Source organism: Cutaneotrichosporon cavernicola, assembly GCF_030864355.1.
Source record: "Cutaneotrichosporon cavernicola HIS019 DNA, chromosome: 2".
In the NCBI taxonomy this organism is placed as follows: domain Eukaryota; kingdom Fungi; phylum Basidiomycota; class Tremellomycetes; order Trichosporonales; family Trichosporonaceae; genus Cutaneotrichosporon; species Cutaneotrichosporon cavernicola.
In genome coordinates, this window is record NC_083394.1 from 931,809 (window position 1) to 945,945 (window position 14,137).

General features: G+C 59.3%; 9 protein-coding genes across 9 annotated transcripts; 4 read left to right on the plus strand and 5 right to left on the minus strand.

The window, feature by feature from the left end:
- Window positions 1-27: 27 nt before the first annotated feature.
- Window positions 28-1,486, minus strand: CcaverHIS019_0203640 (uncharacterized protein; the record flags this gene model as incomplete). The annotated part of the gene is made up of 10 exons (XM_060597368.1): window positions 28-342; window positions 379-431; window positions 468-529; window positions 566-629; window positions 665-879; window positions 914-978; window positions 1,013-1,127; window positions 1,162-1,228; window positions 1,265-1,338; window positions 1,377-1,486. The coding sequence occupies 10 exons, from the start codon at window positions 1,484-1,486 to the stop codon at window positions 28-30; spliced, it is 1,140 nt and encodes a 379-aa protein (XP_060454268.1).
- Window positions 1,487-1,698: 212 nt separating this feature from the next.
- YLH47 (uncharacterized protein) lies at window positions 1,699-4,020 on the minus strand (the record flags this gene model as incomplete). The annotated part of the gene is made up of 3 exons (XM_060597369.1): window positions 1,699-3,108; window positions 3,150-3,281; window positions 3,319-4,020. 3 exons carry the CDS (start codon window positions 4,018-4,020, stop codon window positions 1,699-1,701), a joined length of 2,244 nt encoding a protein of 747 aa, XP_060454269.1.
- An 893-nt stretch (window positions 4,021-4,913) lies between these two features.
- DAP1 (uncharacterized protein) lies at window positions 4,914-5,551 on the plus strand (the record flags this gene model as incomplete). Its single annotated transcript, XM_060597370.1, has 4 exons — window positions 4,914-5,226; window positions 5,266-5,334; window positions 5,373-5,433; window positions 5,485-5,551. 4 exons carry the CDS (start codon window positions 4,914-4,916, stop codon window positions 5,549-5,551), a joined length of 510 nt encoding a protein of 169 aa, XP_060454270.1.
- Window positions 5,552-5,700: 149 nt separating this feature from the next.
- On the minus strand, window positions 5,701-6,862 carry CcaverHIS019_0203670 (uncharacterized protein; the record flags this gene model as incomplete). Its single annotated transcript, XM_060597371.1, has 3 exons — window positions 5,701-6,392; window positions 6,433-6,666; window positions 6,727-6,862. 3 exons carry the CDS (start codon window positions 6,860-6,862, stop codon window positions 5,701-5,703), a joined length of 1,062 nt encoding a protein of 353 aa, XP_060454271.1.
- Window positions 6,863-7,541: 679 nt separating this feature from the next.
- On the minus strand, window positions 7,542-8,542 carry RRP45 (uncharacterized protein; the record flags this gene model as incomplete). The annotated part of the gene is made up of 5 exons (XM_060597372.1): window positions 7,542-7,862; window positions 7,913-8,050; window positions 8,084-8,186; window positions 8,218-8,337; window positions 8,382-8,542. 5 exons carry the CDS (start codon window positions 8,540-8,542, stop codon window positions 7,542-7,544), a joined length of 843 nt encoding a protein of 280 aa, XP_060454272.1.
- A 157-nt stretch (window positions 8,543-8,699) lies between these two features.
- Window positions 8,700-10,119, plus strand: SWC4 (uncharacterized protein; the record flags this gene model as incomplete). The annotated part of the gene is made up of 2 exons (XM_060597373.1): window positions 8,700-9,360; window positions 9,395-10,119. The coding sequence occupies 2 exons, from the start codon at window positions 8,700-8,702 to the stop codon at window positions 10,117-10,119; spliced, it is 1,386 nt and encodes a 461-aa protein (XP_060454273.1).
- A 184-nt stretch (window positions 10,120-10,303) lies between these two features.
- CcaverHIS019_0203700 (uncharacterized protein) lies at window positions 10,304-11,575 on the plus strand (the record flags this gene model as incomplete). The annotated part of the gene is made up of 5 exons (XM_060597374.1): window positions 10,304-10,567; window positions 10,598-10,764; window positions 10,882-11,142; window positions 11,249-11,473; window positions 11,530-11,575. The coding sequence occupies 5 exons, from the start codon at window positions 10,304-10,306 to the stop codon at window positions 11,573-11,575; spliced, it is 963 nt and encodes a 320-aa protein (XP_060454274.1).
- Window positions 11,576-11,863: 288 nt separating this feature from the next.
- CcaverHIS019_0203710 (uncharacterized protein) lies at window positions 11,864-13,396 on the plus strand (the record flags this gene model as incomplete). The annotated part of the gene is made up of 6 exons (XM_060597375.1): window positions 11,864-11,914; window positions 11,990-12,038; window positions 12,087-12,118; window positions 12,361-12,494; window positions 12,580-13,070; window positions 13,104-13,396. 6 exons carry the CDS (start codon window positions 11,864-11,866, stop codon window positions 13,394-13,396), a joined length of 1,050 nt encoding a protein of 349 aa, XP_060454275.1.
- Window positions 13,397-13,520: 124 nt separating this feature from the next.
- Window positions 13,521-14,010, minus strand: CcaverHIS019_0203720 (uncharacterized protein; the record flags this gene model as incomplete). The annotated part of the gene is made up of 4 exons (XM_060597376.1): window positions 13,521-13,670; window positions 13,720-13,818; window positions 13,852-13,930; window positions 13,985-14,010. 4 exons carry the CDS (start codon window positions 14,008-14,010, stop codon window positions 13,521-13,523), a joined length of 354 nt encoding a protein of 117 aa, XP_060454276.1.
- Between the last annotated feature and the right edge of the window lie 127 nt (window positions 14,011-14,137).

Below are 14,137 nucleotides of genomic sequence, written 5' to 3' on the forward strand. Positions count from 1 at the left end.
CATTCAGTCCACGTCGCATTCTAGGTTCTACAGGGAGATATAAGAGGCCCCATCAGAGGGCATGTTGAGCTTGGCTATGTCGGCGATGAGGTCCAAGGTGCCCTCAGCCCAGCCGACCTCGTCGTGCCCGCCGAACTCGCCCTCCCACCAGATAACCTGGCGCCGTTGAGGGTTCGAAATGTGCAGCGTGCCCCAGCCGGCGTAATCGAGTACAAAGGGCTTGGGGATGGCATACTCGGTCCCGTTGGGGGCGAGGAGCGACTGGAACAGCGCCTCAGAGTGCGAGTGCGGGACGACCTTGTCGGCCTTTGTGTGGACAAGGAGGGTGGGAGCGACGGTACGCTGTCGTCAGCTACCGGCGGGAAAACGTTAGCTCACGCTAAGCGCTTCAACCGAGTCGAAGCGGACACTAATGAGTGACTTGAAGAAGTCTGCTTTGTCAGTTCTACACAAGTGCTCAAGCTGACTCTGGATACGCGGAAAGTATGCAAGGGGCGAGAGGAGAGGGACCACTCCAAAGAGGTAGAGACTGGAGTGAGTTGGTCTTGTACACCCGGGAGCTCACGATGAAAGAAGGTCAGGTATCGAAGAAAACGGTGTGATGAGGACAAGGGCCTTTGGCACGATTCCTGCTGTCAGTTGTTGTGTCAAAGTTGCAACTCACCGTCATCAGCGAGCAGGCCAGTGAGCGCAGACGCGACGCCAGTTCCAAGGCTGTGTCCCATAACAATTATCTGCCTCTGAGGAGCGTTCTTTCCGGCAGCCTTGACGCGCTCTGCGACCCAGTCGTATACAGCCCGCGCGTCGACCTTGAGACCTTCCTCCGAAGGCTCGCCGGTCGAGTCCGCAAAGCCGCGGTAGTCGACCGCGACGACGTTGCTGGTGTCAGCTACCCACAATCACACCAGCTCACAGGTCGAGAACACTCGAGAGGGCAGCGTACGTGCGCACGCGGTGGGGTGAGGCGCGCGTTGCGGCCTGTTGTCAGCTCGCTGCATTTATTGAAGCTCACATTGCCGTGGAAGTAGATGACTGTGGGACGGGCGCCCAAGGCCTTGTCAAAGTCCGCGGCGGTGAGGTCCGATTGAGGTGGAAACGGAGCCTGCTTCATGTAATACGAGTTGGGCCTAGTGTCAGCTCAAGAAGAAGCGGGTAGCTCACAGCACATGCCACGCGCCCAGCTTCTCGCCGTCAGGCGTGGGAATGACCAAGTTGCGCGTCTTAAATGCTGTTGTCAGACTTAAGGATGAGGAAAAGGGCTCACGAGCAAGGCCGTATGCGTGTGGGGTGTCGTATTTGGGAAAGAACGGAAAGCGGATCCAGTGGAGGTAAGTAAGCCTGCCGTCAGCTGTTTTCGAGGAAGGAAGCAGACTCACTCGCGTTGGACCCAGGGGACTGTGGCGAGGAGCAGTACGATGCCATACAAACCCGCGATGAGGAGTGGGATGAATTGGGCGCGCCGGAGCAGCTTCTGCGCCGATGACATGGTGGGGGACGTTAAGGAACGTGACGAGTGTGGAGAGCAAGCTTCAGGTCGTGTCCATCACCAGTCACCTCAAAGCGTCTGCGGAACCAAATATCCCCTCCAATCCATACAGGTGTCTTCCCACCCACGACTACACGCACTGCAGCTGTCAGACCCCCTCGCCGCTTGCTTGCTCCGCTGCTAAGAATAATCTATGCCATGCAAATGCTAATCTACTCCTGGACAATGTCTTCGCGCTTGGGCTTGATCTCCTTAACCTCCTTGAGGTCCTTGGAGTGCCTGATGTCGCTCCCCTTGTCGAGGAGGTCGGCCGCCTCGTCGAACAGCACACCGAGGCCCAGTGCGTCCTCCTGTGCCAGCTCGAGAACGTGGTCGAGCTCGACCATCCCGTCTCCGTCGGGGTCGAGCTTCTGCCCGATCTCCTCAATAACCTCATCAGGAGGCGCGTGTGCGATGACGCGCAACGCCTTGAACAGGTCCTTCTTACGGATCTGGCCCTTGGCGTTCGTGTGGATCAGGTTGAGACTGGAACCGACGCGCTCGTCGTACTTCTCGAGCTGCGCGTCGATCTTCTTAATCATGGACCGCACACGCTTGCTGAGAGCCACCGACTTGCTGTCAGCCTCGTCGGGGTGCTCCTTGGAGAGCGCCTCGGAGAGAAGGTTGTCCTCGAAGAGCGCCGCGAGCTCGTCGCGCTCCTTTGCGATTGACGACTTGGCCGTAAGAATCGAGAGCGCCTCGGCCAGCTGGTTGAGCTGCTCCTTGGTCATCTTGGCGGCATCTGGCTTGTGCTCCTCCTCCACTGGCGCCTCGGCGGCAGCCTGGACTGGCGCAGCCTCTCCTGGCTTGGAGTCGGTTGCGGGTGCCGCGGCCGCAATTGGGTGCGCACCGTCGGTCACAGGGGCAGCAGCAGGCTCCTCGACACCAGCAGCCTTGGCCTCGGCAGCAGCCTTGGCCTCAGCCTCAGCCTTCTCGGCGGCCTTGGCCTCGGCAGCTTGGGCCTCAGCCTCGGCCTTGGCCTCGCGCTCAGCCTCGCGGGCCTCCTTCTCCTCCTTCTCCTGGACAGCCTCCTCCTCGATGAGCTCCTGCTGCTGCTGGAGCACCTCGAGCTTCTGCTTAAAGTCGACGTCGTCCTTGTACTGGGCAAGCTCGGTCTCGTCAATGAGGTTCTCGGGAAGCGAGGCGAGCGTCGACACGAGCGAGGGCATGACGTCGTCTGCCTTGCCTCCAAAGTTGAACGCGCGCGAGAGAATGAGCAGGACACCAGAAATCTTCTCCATGTAGTGCAGGTTGATCCACTGCTCAAGCTCCTCGCGGAGGTGAGCCGGTGACGTGCCCTGGAACCGGATACCACGCGACTGGCACGCCTGCTGGAGCTCCTTGGTTGAAAGCGAGTCGACGCCCTCGGCGTGGATCATCATGTCGTCGACGCGGATCTTCTCGAGACGCGAGCGGATCTGGTGCTTGAGGAAGGTGTCGGTACCAAACGCGTGGATGTTCATGTACTTGCAGACGGAAACGAGCTGAGCGCGGGTCAAGTTGTCGAGAGTGATCTCAGATTCGAAGAGCTTGGCCACACGGATAATGTCCTCGTGCGACGGGTCCTCGCCAGTAGCCTGAATCTGATCGTTAGAAAATCGTTACGCCGTTGACGTTGACGCACCTTGCGGAAGAACTCCTTGAACTCGTCCGAGCGCACAACCTGGTCAGCCTTGAGGCCGGTGTCCTTTACAGTCTCCTGGAGGAACTTGGCCATCTCAAGACGCACACGCAGCAGCTTGCGCTCCTTCTCCTCCTAGATGGGTTAGCAACCGATTTTAGCGATTCCTCACCTTGGCAAGCTGGCCCTCAAAAGTGCTCGGAAGCATGTTGGGGAATAACTTGAGCGCAACCGGGAGAAGCAGCTCCATGAACGGGATAATGACAAAGACCGAGAACGGGACGAGACGGAGGAGGTCGGTGGTCGTGCGGCGAAGCTGACGGCGCTCACGACGCGTGAGTGCGCCGCCGTGCAGCACCTTCCACTGGAGCTGGGACGAAATCTTGACCTCCTGACCAAGAAGCTTGGTACCGTGCCAGTAGTGCGCGGCCTCCTTCTTGATGACAGCCCAGGCGCGCTTGTACAAAGGGCCTGTGGGCTTCTTCTTCTCCTTGGAGACAGGCTTTTCCTCCGCCGCAGCGAGTGCAGCATCGGCACCCTTCTCGACGGGAACAGGGGGTGGGGGAGCCGGGGTACCAGGGGGAGGAACAGTCACCACTGTCTTGTTTGGCGCGGGAGACTGGGTGGCGGGCAGGGGCGGAGGTGGGTTAGAGGTCGTAGTCGTAGTTGTAGTCTGGGTGGACGTAGAGTAGAATCGGGGGACATGGCGAAGGCCGAGAGCAACGGCGGTGGGCACACCGACGGTGGCCAGCGCAAAAGAGAAGGGCGTGTGTGGCGTGGGCGTCGCCAACCGGGACATGTTGGCGCGCCGTCCGGCCATTGCGCGCCGCCCGAGAGGGCGGACGCCGGAGGCAGTCGCTCGGGAGGTGAGCATTGGGCCGTGGGGCCAAGGGCCGGTCGAGGTTAGAAGGGGTTGAGGTTGTGGTTAGGGGAAAGGGTGAGATTGAAAGAAGTGGTGGAGAGAGAAATGTAAGAATCCAAGAGTTGGGATGATTGCGCCTTTGGATCTTTGGGAACGTCACTTTGATTCTTGGTGGAGGGTACTATACGTGCCACCCATCACGACGCGAAAACGAGGCCCCATCAAATCCTAGAACCCGCACTGACCCGCACGGAACTCAATCACTTCGGCCATCGGACAGTTAGAGGTCCGCCCCTCCGAAAGTAAGAGAATGCGTAGTACTACCTCTTGCTCGCCGTCTTGATTTTACAGCTGCGATACATGTTTTTTATCTATTTAGACAGGATGCGTTAGAGCAATAGCTGTGTTTTGATTTGATCAGATGAGGATTTTCGCCATGTCGTGTCAGCGTTCTGTGCCTGCTTTGGGGTATCCGCCCCTTTGGTCGATCGCTCAGTGGTATCGAGTGCCCTCTTTTCCGCCCACTGGGAGCAAGCGAGCAAGCCGGCAAGCCCGCAGTCGGTCAACTTTTGACACGACACGTTGCACGTCGGCACACTCCGCCTGCTTCCGAGCACCGCACCAATGCCGAAGGAGCCATATAATTCAAAGCCAACCGCGTCACCCGGCCATCTGCGGCAGTTGCAACCGACCATCCGAGCCGAGCCAGCCGCGTCAGCGTAAGCGTGGGACAAAGTGGGGGTGAGAGAATGCAGAACACGTGTCGGTCACGTGAGTGTGATGTTGGCCACAAATCGCGGTCTTGAACCCAATCTCCGTGCCACCGGGTAGCCATCCGATCCGTTGGCCGACGTCACCTAACCTTCCTCACCTTCCTCACTTGCTCTCATTCTACTCAACCCACCATGTCACTCTCCAACCCACTCAACGCAGCCCTAGTCCCCGCGATCCTCTTCGTCGCCTATCGCATCCTCTTCCCTTCCAAGCCCACAGCCCCAGCTGTCCCATGCACCCGCTACGACCAGGGCGAGTACAACTGGGCTCCCACCAAGCACCCAAAGGTGGCAGTGTATAAGGACTATGACGTCCACGAACTCACAAAGAGCGACGGACGGGGAACTAACAATATCCTCCTCGCTATTGCGCGGATCGTAGATGGCGAAATCACCGAGCGGACGGTGTTTGACGTGTCGTCTGGGGCCAACTTCTACGGGCCAGGTATGTTTGAGATATCGATATCAGGAAAGCTGACACCAGAGGGCATGTATGGGAACTTTGCGGGGCGGGACGCGTCGCGCGGCATGGCCAAGCAGTCTTTTGATGAGGGTGGGCCTGCAATTTGTTTGAGGTAGCTGACAAAACAGATATGCTTACGGATCTCGATAAGCCGCTCGATAACCTCAAGGACTTGACTGCTGCTGAGATGTGAGTCCTGCCTGACTTGGCTACGGAAGCTCCTCATGTAGCTGACTCTAGCGACAACATGCACGGGTGGCACGACCATTTCTCGAACAAGTACAAGGTTGTTGGGCGGCTGGTGTAGTCAAGTGTGTATGTATGGTTTAGCCGCGGATGGGTCGACACCTTGTCATCCTCACTAACTCGATGGTCATTTCCCTCGTCTACTTGGTAAAGCATCTCCAACGCCCAACAACACGGCTCAAATACCACTCATATGCATGCTCTATATTCCTAGTCGTAATCGGGAACGACAGTTCCCAGCCCCAGGCGCTCTGCCTCAGCGAGCACCACAGCGGAAATAGCAACATCCTGAACACCCAGTCCAACGCTCTTGAAGATATTGACGTCTCCAACGCCGTTAACCTTCTTGACAGCCGCATCCCGCGTAGAGACATCAACGACCTCGCCCAGCTCGACGAGTTGGTCCTCGCTCATACCCTGCAACTCGCCAGCCTCATGTCCACAGGCCTCGCGCGAGTCGACAAGAACCACACCAGCACGCTTGACCAGCTCGTCCTCAACCTCGCGCATGTGCGGCTTGTAGCTCCCGATCAGGCACATGTGTGCGCCCTTCTTAACTGGGGCGGCGGGGAAGAGGGCCTTGGTCGACGAGGTCATGGTGCAGATAATGTCCGCATCGGCCACCGTCTTGGCGAGGTCGAAACCACCCTCAGATGTGCCGTCCGCGTAGGACGCCACTCCCTCAACCACCTTGACGGAGGGGAAGTGAGAGGCAATGTCCTTGACTAGTTCCTGCGAGCGCGGGGTCGAGCGGCGCGCAACAACAGTCACCTTGTTGATAGACGGGTAGGTCTGGAGGAAGGCGCGGGCGTGGCCGTCGGCCTGAGTGCCCGAACCGAAGATGACGAGGTGCTCGGGCTTCTGCTCACCCCCGGCGAGGGCTTGGTACGAGAGTACCGAACCTGGCGTCAGCTCTGACAAATTCAACTTGTTGAAACGCACCCGCCGCATTACGCAACGCAGTAAGCTTGCGCGCATTCATGATCGCCTTGACCTTGCCCGTCTTCTCGTCCATCATGATCGTGGATCCGGGAAGGCCGTCCGAGCCTGCACGGGGCACGCTCACGATCTTGCACGACATGGTTCCGGTCACGCGGGCGGGCATGATGAGCATGGTCTGATCAGCCGACATGAGCTGGTGCCTGAGGGGGAGCTGGAGCTTGCGCACGCCGGGAACTGGAGTTAGTCGCGAGGAGCGGAAAAGCATGGAATGGGAATCAAGCAAGGGTGACTCACTGTCCTCAGCGTCGCCCTGGGTCGAGTACGCCGCAAAGATGGCGCGCTGCGAGTCGACTGCCAGCCGCTGGTCAAGGCTATCGAGGACCTTGTCGACATCGGCAGAGGTGAGGATGCGGAGCTCGCGGTCGGACATGGTGCGGAAGTGGCGAGAGGAGGGGATGGGAGTGAAGAGGCGTAGACGAGAAGAGAGACGGATTGAAGAGCGTGAGAGCGACATAGACTTGAACACGGCCAAGCTGGAGTGAGCAATAGAAGAGATTGGGCGTCTATCTGTCGTCCAGTATGAATCAAGAGTCAAGATATCCACGGAAGATGTAAAGTGTCCCGTGTATGGCCGTGTATTGACGTTGAGCATTACCGAAAGGTGCTAAGCGCTCACTGGGAGTGGTGGGCATTATCTTGGTCCCGAAATGGCCGATACACTCCTGGAACTGACTGATTCTGAGGTTTGCCAAGTAGCGATAAGCCGCTGTCCTTTAGTGAATATTCATTATCCAGACACCCAGACATCCAGCCTTGTGCTATTGATGTCGGCGGGGATATGGTATTCCAGGGAGGAGAGGAGCAGGTGCCCAATATCTATCCTATCCAGCCACTACCCCCCCAGGTGTCCTCAACCAAATCACTGGAGCGCAGAGTACTGTGGCTTGCACTGACTAATGCACCGGAAGCCAGCCAGTCTCTTCCGAGCGCTGGGTCGGCGATTGGCGACCGACGAGCTAGTGTCGTATCCTCTTCTTGGACCAGCTTCCCCTCCCGCCAGAGCAGGTGCACATGCCGCTCTTGGGCAATCTAGAATACATGCCAACCCTCTACCGCACCTCGACCACGCGCCGCGTCCTGTCCCCATCCAACGCCTCCTCCATCTCCTTAACCATGGCACGCACGCGCTCCACACCCACCCGCACCACATCCATGATCTCGTCCGGCGAGAGCGCACTCCCTCCAGCCTTGGAGAGGACGCACAGCTCGCGCTGGGCGTTGAGCGTGATCGTCATCGTGCCGTCCGCCAGCACTTCCTCGAGGTGCGTCGGGTCCAGGATGGGCGGCAGGCCCTCAAAGTAGCTGAAGCTCAGGCAGAGGGGCGTGTGGTGGATCGCCAGGGGAACGGGTGCGCGTTCGTCGGGCGAGTGCTGCTGTCAGCGCCGCTTCATCCTCCCTCCCAAGCATCGCTGGTACCCACCACAATCACGTCGTCACCCGACACCTCGATCTCGGGTTTCCGGAAGTGCCGGAGCGCAGTCATGGCTGCCAGCGACGCACAATCGAGCAGATTCCCCGAGTCAGAGAGGAAGTGCAGAGTCAACCTCAGATGCCACACCTGCCCGTCAGCTACCATCAAACACTAGCCAACCTTCTCTCCAGCGATGATACATAGCGCCTCCCGGTCGACGGCCTCCGTTCGCCGGATGCTCTTCTCCAACAGCCGCGTGATCATGACCTCGTCCTCTGATGCCCTGGGATTAGCTCCATCTTGACATATCTCACCGGCCCGCCTCGAAGACATGCGACGCCATTGGACTGATCTCCGAGTTGATGACGAGGAAGCCCTCGTACGGCTTGTCATCGCGCGGCTTGACGATTGTTGCCGCGACTTGGGCGAGCACCCTGCCGTCAGCTACATGTGGGCACAATCTCGCTAGCTGGCTCACGCAGTCTTTCCTAGACGGCACTCGACGTTGCCAAGCTCTGGCCCAAAGGTGAGCGTGAACGAACGCTGCTCGAGGCGCGACCTTCCGTCCAGCCGCTTCCCTTCAGCTAAGGCCTCCACGACAAAGTCCTTCTGAATGCTTGGTGGCTCGAACTCGCGCATGGTTGATGGTGTTGTTGATGGTTGTAGCATCGTCATGGATCTGGACCAACTTTTGGCTGTCATTTTGCTTCCGTCCACAACACTCAACCTCGCGACCTCGTTCCAACGCTCCAACTCGATCTCCACCCATCCACTCCCTACTCCCTACTCCAGCAACATGACGTCCCAGGACGTGCGTTCCATCCTCGATCTGCCTTCGGCGGGCTCGGCGCCTGGACCCTCATCCGTGCCCCGAAAGGCAACAGTACCCCGCAAGCCCGACGGCATTAGTCGCGAGCTGTATGCGCTGATCGGGAACAACGCGCCGTCACTCGCCGAGGCCCAGGCATCTATCGCTGCAGTCAAGTATCGCGACCGGCCAAAGCTCAAAGCCAAGAAGGTCAAGTGGGAATGGAGCGAGTTTACTCCCATGGCCCGCGAGGGAGAACCTGGCGCCCCGCGCCTCGGGCACTGGGTGCGCGTGACGGACGAGGACCCACACGCGCGCATCGAGCATTTTGGCGGCTTCAACCTTCACGGTCCCAGTGTTATGGAGTACAGCCAGTACGAGTACGATCAACATCTCGTCGACCCTGGATGGTCAGCACACGAGACGACATACCTCTTCGACCTCCTGCGAGAGTTCGATCTGCGTTTCGTCGTCGCGGCGGACCGGTACGCGTACACTGGCCTCAGGGGAGGTGAGGCGCCGAAGAAGCGCTCGATTGAGGAGATGAAGGACCGGTACTACACCATTTGTCGCCGGCTCGTTCGCACACGTACAGCCTCCGATCCTGCCGTCCAACAGCAGCTCATAACGCAGTACACGTTCGACAAGGGTGAGCCCACACACTCGTAGAAAGCTAACAGCAGCCCGTGAGACAAAGCGCAAGCAGTACGCGTCCGAGCTGTTCCACCTGACGGCGGCCGAGATCGCAGAGGAGGAGGCACTCTACCTCGAGGTGAAGCGGTTGGAACAGAACGAGCGCCGTTACCGCGCGGACCGGGACGCGCTCATGCGCTCGGTGATTGGGCTGGACAGTGGTCTCGTTCCCCTGGACCAGAAGAACGCCGAGGGCGTGCATGCAGTACCAAACAAGAAGAAGCGCCGGCCCGAGGACGAGAGCGGTGTGCCCTCGCCGGCACCGCCGACCAAGAAGCAGAAGGATCAGGCGGCCTTTGACGCCGCCAACTGCATATACCGCGTGCCGACCGCCACGCCCGCGGCCAACTCGTCCCACCTCTCAACCAAGCATCCTGCCCACGTCCCCGCGTATCTGCGGAGCACGAAGATGCCCCTCCCCAAGCCCAATACGGCCATCCGCGTATCCGAGCTCCTGGCTGAGATGGGCGTCAGCACTGCACGGCTTGTCATGCCGACCCGCACCAATCTCGAGGCATACGATGGTGTGCTGCAAGCCGCTGCGAGTCTCGTGGACATGAAGCGGCAAGTCGATCGGGTCGAGCAGGAGATCCGCACGCTCAAGGCCCAGCGCGACGGTGGATACATACCCCCTGTCGATTTGAGCCGGAAGCGCTCCGAGTCGGTGCTGAGCACGGATACGTCGGCGACGAACCGACGGAGTCGTGCTCTGTAGCGAGTCGGAGACGTGCACCGTAGCGAGCCTGAGCTGAGGCTAGGCTACAGTTTCGAGATGTGTTGTATTGAATGTATATTATGGCGGCATTGCCTGTGACATGAACAAATCCGTGCGGGACATTTCCCGATCGTTCCAATCTTCGGGGGTCATACAACATCATGCGTTTCACACTTCCTCAACCATGTCCCAGCGCAGTCACATGAACCGCGCCTGGGCTGCACTCGAGGAGCGCGAACTCTTGCGTGCACTATATGCACGACAGCTCGGTGCTGCCCCCGAACAGATATTCTACAGTACACGGGCAGCCCGGCTCCGGTCCAACGCCGCGGCGAATCGATACTCCAACGTCCTGCCTTACGACCGCGCCGTCGTAACATCGAACGAAGGGGCGTATGTGAATGCGAGCGTAGTACGCGCTGGGGGAGAGTGGTGGGTCGCTGCGCAGGTACGTCTCTCTTTGAGTGCGCTGATGCAGGCCCCACTGCCGGACAACTTTGCGGCTTTCTTCCGTGCCATACTCCATGGTACGGCCAGTGCTCATCCCCTCGTTGCGGGGATGGGGAGGAAGAGTGGACATGCGATACTGGTTCAGCTTACGGGGTGGAGTGAACGGGGTGCCCCAAAGGCCGACGATTATATGCCGTGAGTGTTGGGCGTCTTCCTTGGCCTTCCCCCTCCGACATCCCATCCTGGCCCTGCTTCTTTACAATCCCACCAACTCTCTCCCTCCCCCCCCCCCCCCCCCCCCGCTGACAACAGAAAGGGCAGCACGACCCTCCACCACCCAGCCGGCAACGTGCACCTTACACGGGTATCTGGATCGCGTCGGCCCGCCTTAGGCGCCGAGTACACCCAAATCCAGATGGAGGGGGAGCATGTGATGACGCTCCATCACTACTATTTCGGGGCTTGGCCAGACCACGGCGTACCCGAAGGCAAGGCGGTTGTGCAATTGCGAAGCCTCGTGCGTGAGGTGCGCGAGCTGGCCGAGCGGGAGGGTTGTGAGGTGTGGGTGCATTGGTGAGTTGCTGCGAGCCCGAAGGCTAGCGGGTTTGGGGAGGAAGAGAGGGAGGGAATAGGAGAGAATAGAGGGGGAGAGAAGAGCAAGAAGACACCCTGACCCCAGCTCGGCAGGTGTAGGGCGTACTGGCACATTCATCATGCTCTCGTCGATGCTTGACCGGCCCACCCCCAACAGTGAAGACGAATCGCCCTTCCCGAGCCCGCTCGGGCCGCTCGAGATGGAGCACCCAGACGCGATCGCACGCCGCGTCGACGCGATCCGCGAGTACCGTTGCATGCTGGTCCAGACGCCGCAGCAGCTTGCACTGTTGTATGCCATATTGGGCGAGTAGGTCGAGCGGGCGTGAGCAAAGCTAGTCGCTCTAAAATGGAAGCTGAGCGTAGATCCAACAAGGGCGCGTGTAGCAAGAGCTCTTGCATCTTTTGTTGAATTCTTGATGTGTATCATGCGGAACGCTATACATTACTAGCATTGTAGTCATGGATGGCATCTTGATCGTACGAATACGGTATGGTCTAGATTGCACCAGATGTTCATGTAAAGATATCTCTGCATTTATTGGGTGAGGATCTGGGGTGACTGCCATGCGTCGGACCCATGTCCCCGAATGAAAATGACGAAATTGACTTCGGGGTTGGCTTGTCTGACTTCGGGCTTCTCGACTAGGCAACGGTAACGGTTCCCACCTTGACATCTCCTCATCCTTCTCTTATTAAAATGTTCGCCGCTCGTACCCTGCCCACCCTCCGCGCCGCGCGCAACCAGGTCGTGAGTTGCATCCCTCCTCCGGACGTCATCAGTGACACATCCTCCCCGGTCCCCCACTTGACATGTTGATACCAGTCCCGTCAGGTGCGCACGTACGCTACCGCGCCCAAGGAGGGCGGATCCAGTGAGTGTCCCCTCCCAACAACCCAAGATTGCCGAGAGCTAACGATAGACATCGGCATGATCCTTGCGGTTGCTGGTGTTGTGAGTTGTTTGATGGGAGGTCTTCGGGCCGTCCCACGGACTGATCGTTCAACCCCTCCCCATCGCTCTTTCCCCTCCTTCCCAGCCCAACCCCTCCCTTTCCCCTTCCTCCCTCCTCTTCCTCCCTCCTCTTCTCCCTCCTCCCTTTCTTCACTCGTCTTCCTCTATCTCCCCCTGTCCCCGGTCCCCCGCCTTCCCAGCCTCGCGTTCCGGGCTCGGCGTTGTGCTCGCGCTCACACCAGGGTGGCCTCGGGTACCTCGCGTACAAGAACATGACCGGCACCGCCAAGGCCAAGACGACTCTCGAGAGCTACCTTGCGTCGGCGGACCCCGCGCTCTGGGCCCAGACCAAGCCCGCCAACCCTGGCATTGACGGGTGCGTCTCTTTCCTTCTAGCCCGCAGTCTTGACATCGGCTTCAGGCTCGGCTCTGCCAACCCCTTGAGCCCAGCTAACCCACAGCAAGACCTGGACGCCCGTCAAGGTCAAGGCGATCGAGCACTACAACGACAACACGGCCATCTACGAGCTCGCCTTCACCGGCGAGGGCGCTGACCAGAAGACCTCTGGCCTGACGACGGCTTCGTGCCTGGTTGTCCGCAGCCCCGAGGGTGAGAACGCCGTCAAGGACGACAAGGGCAAGCCCGTTATCCGTCCCTACACCCCTGTCTCGCCTCCTGGCCACAAGGGCTCGATCGACCTCATCATCAAGAGCTACCCCGAGGGCAATATCTCCAAGTGGTTCGCCGGCCTCAAGCCCGGAGACGAGGTGCTGCTCAAGGGCCCCATCGTCAAGACCGCGTACGAGCCCAACGCAGTTGACAAGGCCGTCTTTGTTGCCGGTGGCTCGGGCATCACCCCCGCCTGGCAGCTGATCAACCACGCCCTCTCGCTCCCGGACGACAAGACGACCTTCACCCTCCTCTACGCCAACGTCAACGAGAAGGACATCCGTGAGTCTTTCGCTCATTTGTGCTAATTTATAGTCCTCCGCAAGGAGTGGGACGCCCTCGCGTCCAAGTACCCCGGCCGCCTGCAGGTCGTCTACTTCCTCGACAACGCCCCGGCTGGCTGGAAGCACGAGACTGGCTACGTCACTGCCGAGCACATCAGCAAGTACTTCCCCCGCGCTGAGGGTGACAAGGTCAAGGCATACGTCTGCGGCCCTCCTGGCCAGTACAAGGCCATCTCGGGTGCCAAGGACGGCATGAAGCAGGGTGAGGTCGGCGGCGCCCTCAAGGACCTCGGCTACACCACCGAGGAGGTGTTCAAGTTCTAAGCGCGAGCGCGGAGTGAGGGCTGGGCAAGTGTCCAGCCCAGCTGGACAGTGCTATCTTCAACAGTAGCAGCTTTGAGGACAATACATACAGTACAATACATACAGGGTCGGGCGTGGAGGAGGCCTAGAACATGATGGTCGAGCCCTCGTCTTCCCAGCTCTGGTCGGGTGTGCGTCGGCTCTGTGGGCTCTGTTCTTGAGCAGCGATGGCGGCCTCGTTCTCCGCATCGCGCATCTCTGCTGCCTGCGAAACATTGTACACTGCGGCGCGGTACTGGTGTCAGCTTGGCCAGAGAACCCGAGACCTGGATGGCACAACTCACCATGGTGAAAACAAGCTTCATCTCCTTCTCGAGCTCGCGCAGCTCTGATAACAAGTGGGAATTGGGTGCGTCGACAGTCTCACGCACAACTGTGGAGATCTATCTGATCAGCCCAATCTCGAGTCGGCGCACCTTTTTGACCTTGTCAGCGAGCTTTGCATATTCCCATAGCACCTCTCCCTCAAGCGTTGACAACTGTGGATGGTCGGCGCTGCTTGTCAGATGATTGGGCCGGTGACGGAAGTGGAAAGAGGTGCGTACGCACTATGGATTTGTGGTGCTGATGTTCATGTTGAATGAAGAAGTAGTTGTCAACAAACGCGTCACGTCGGCCGCCGAAACGAAACGGGCGCCCAGGTGTTAAGATGAAGTGGCGGAGGTCAAACCAAGTCCGTGGACCTGATGGGGGGCGGGGGCG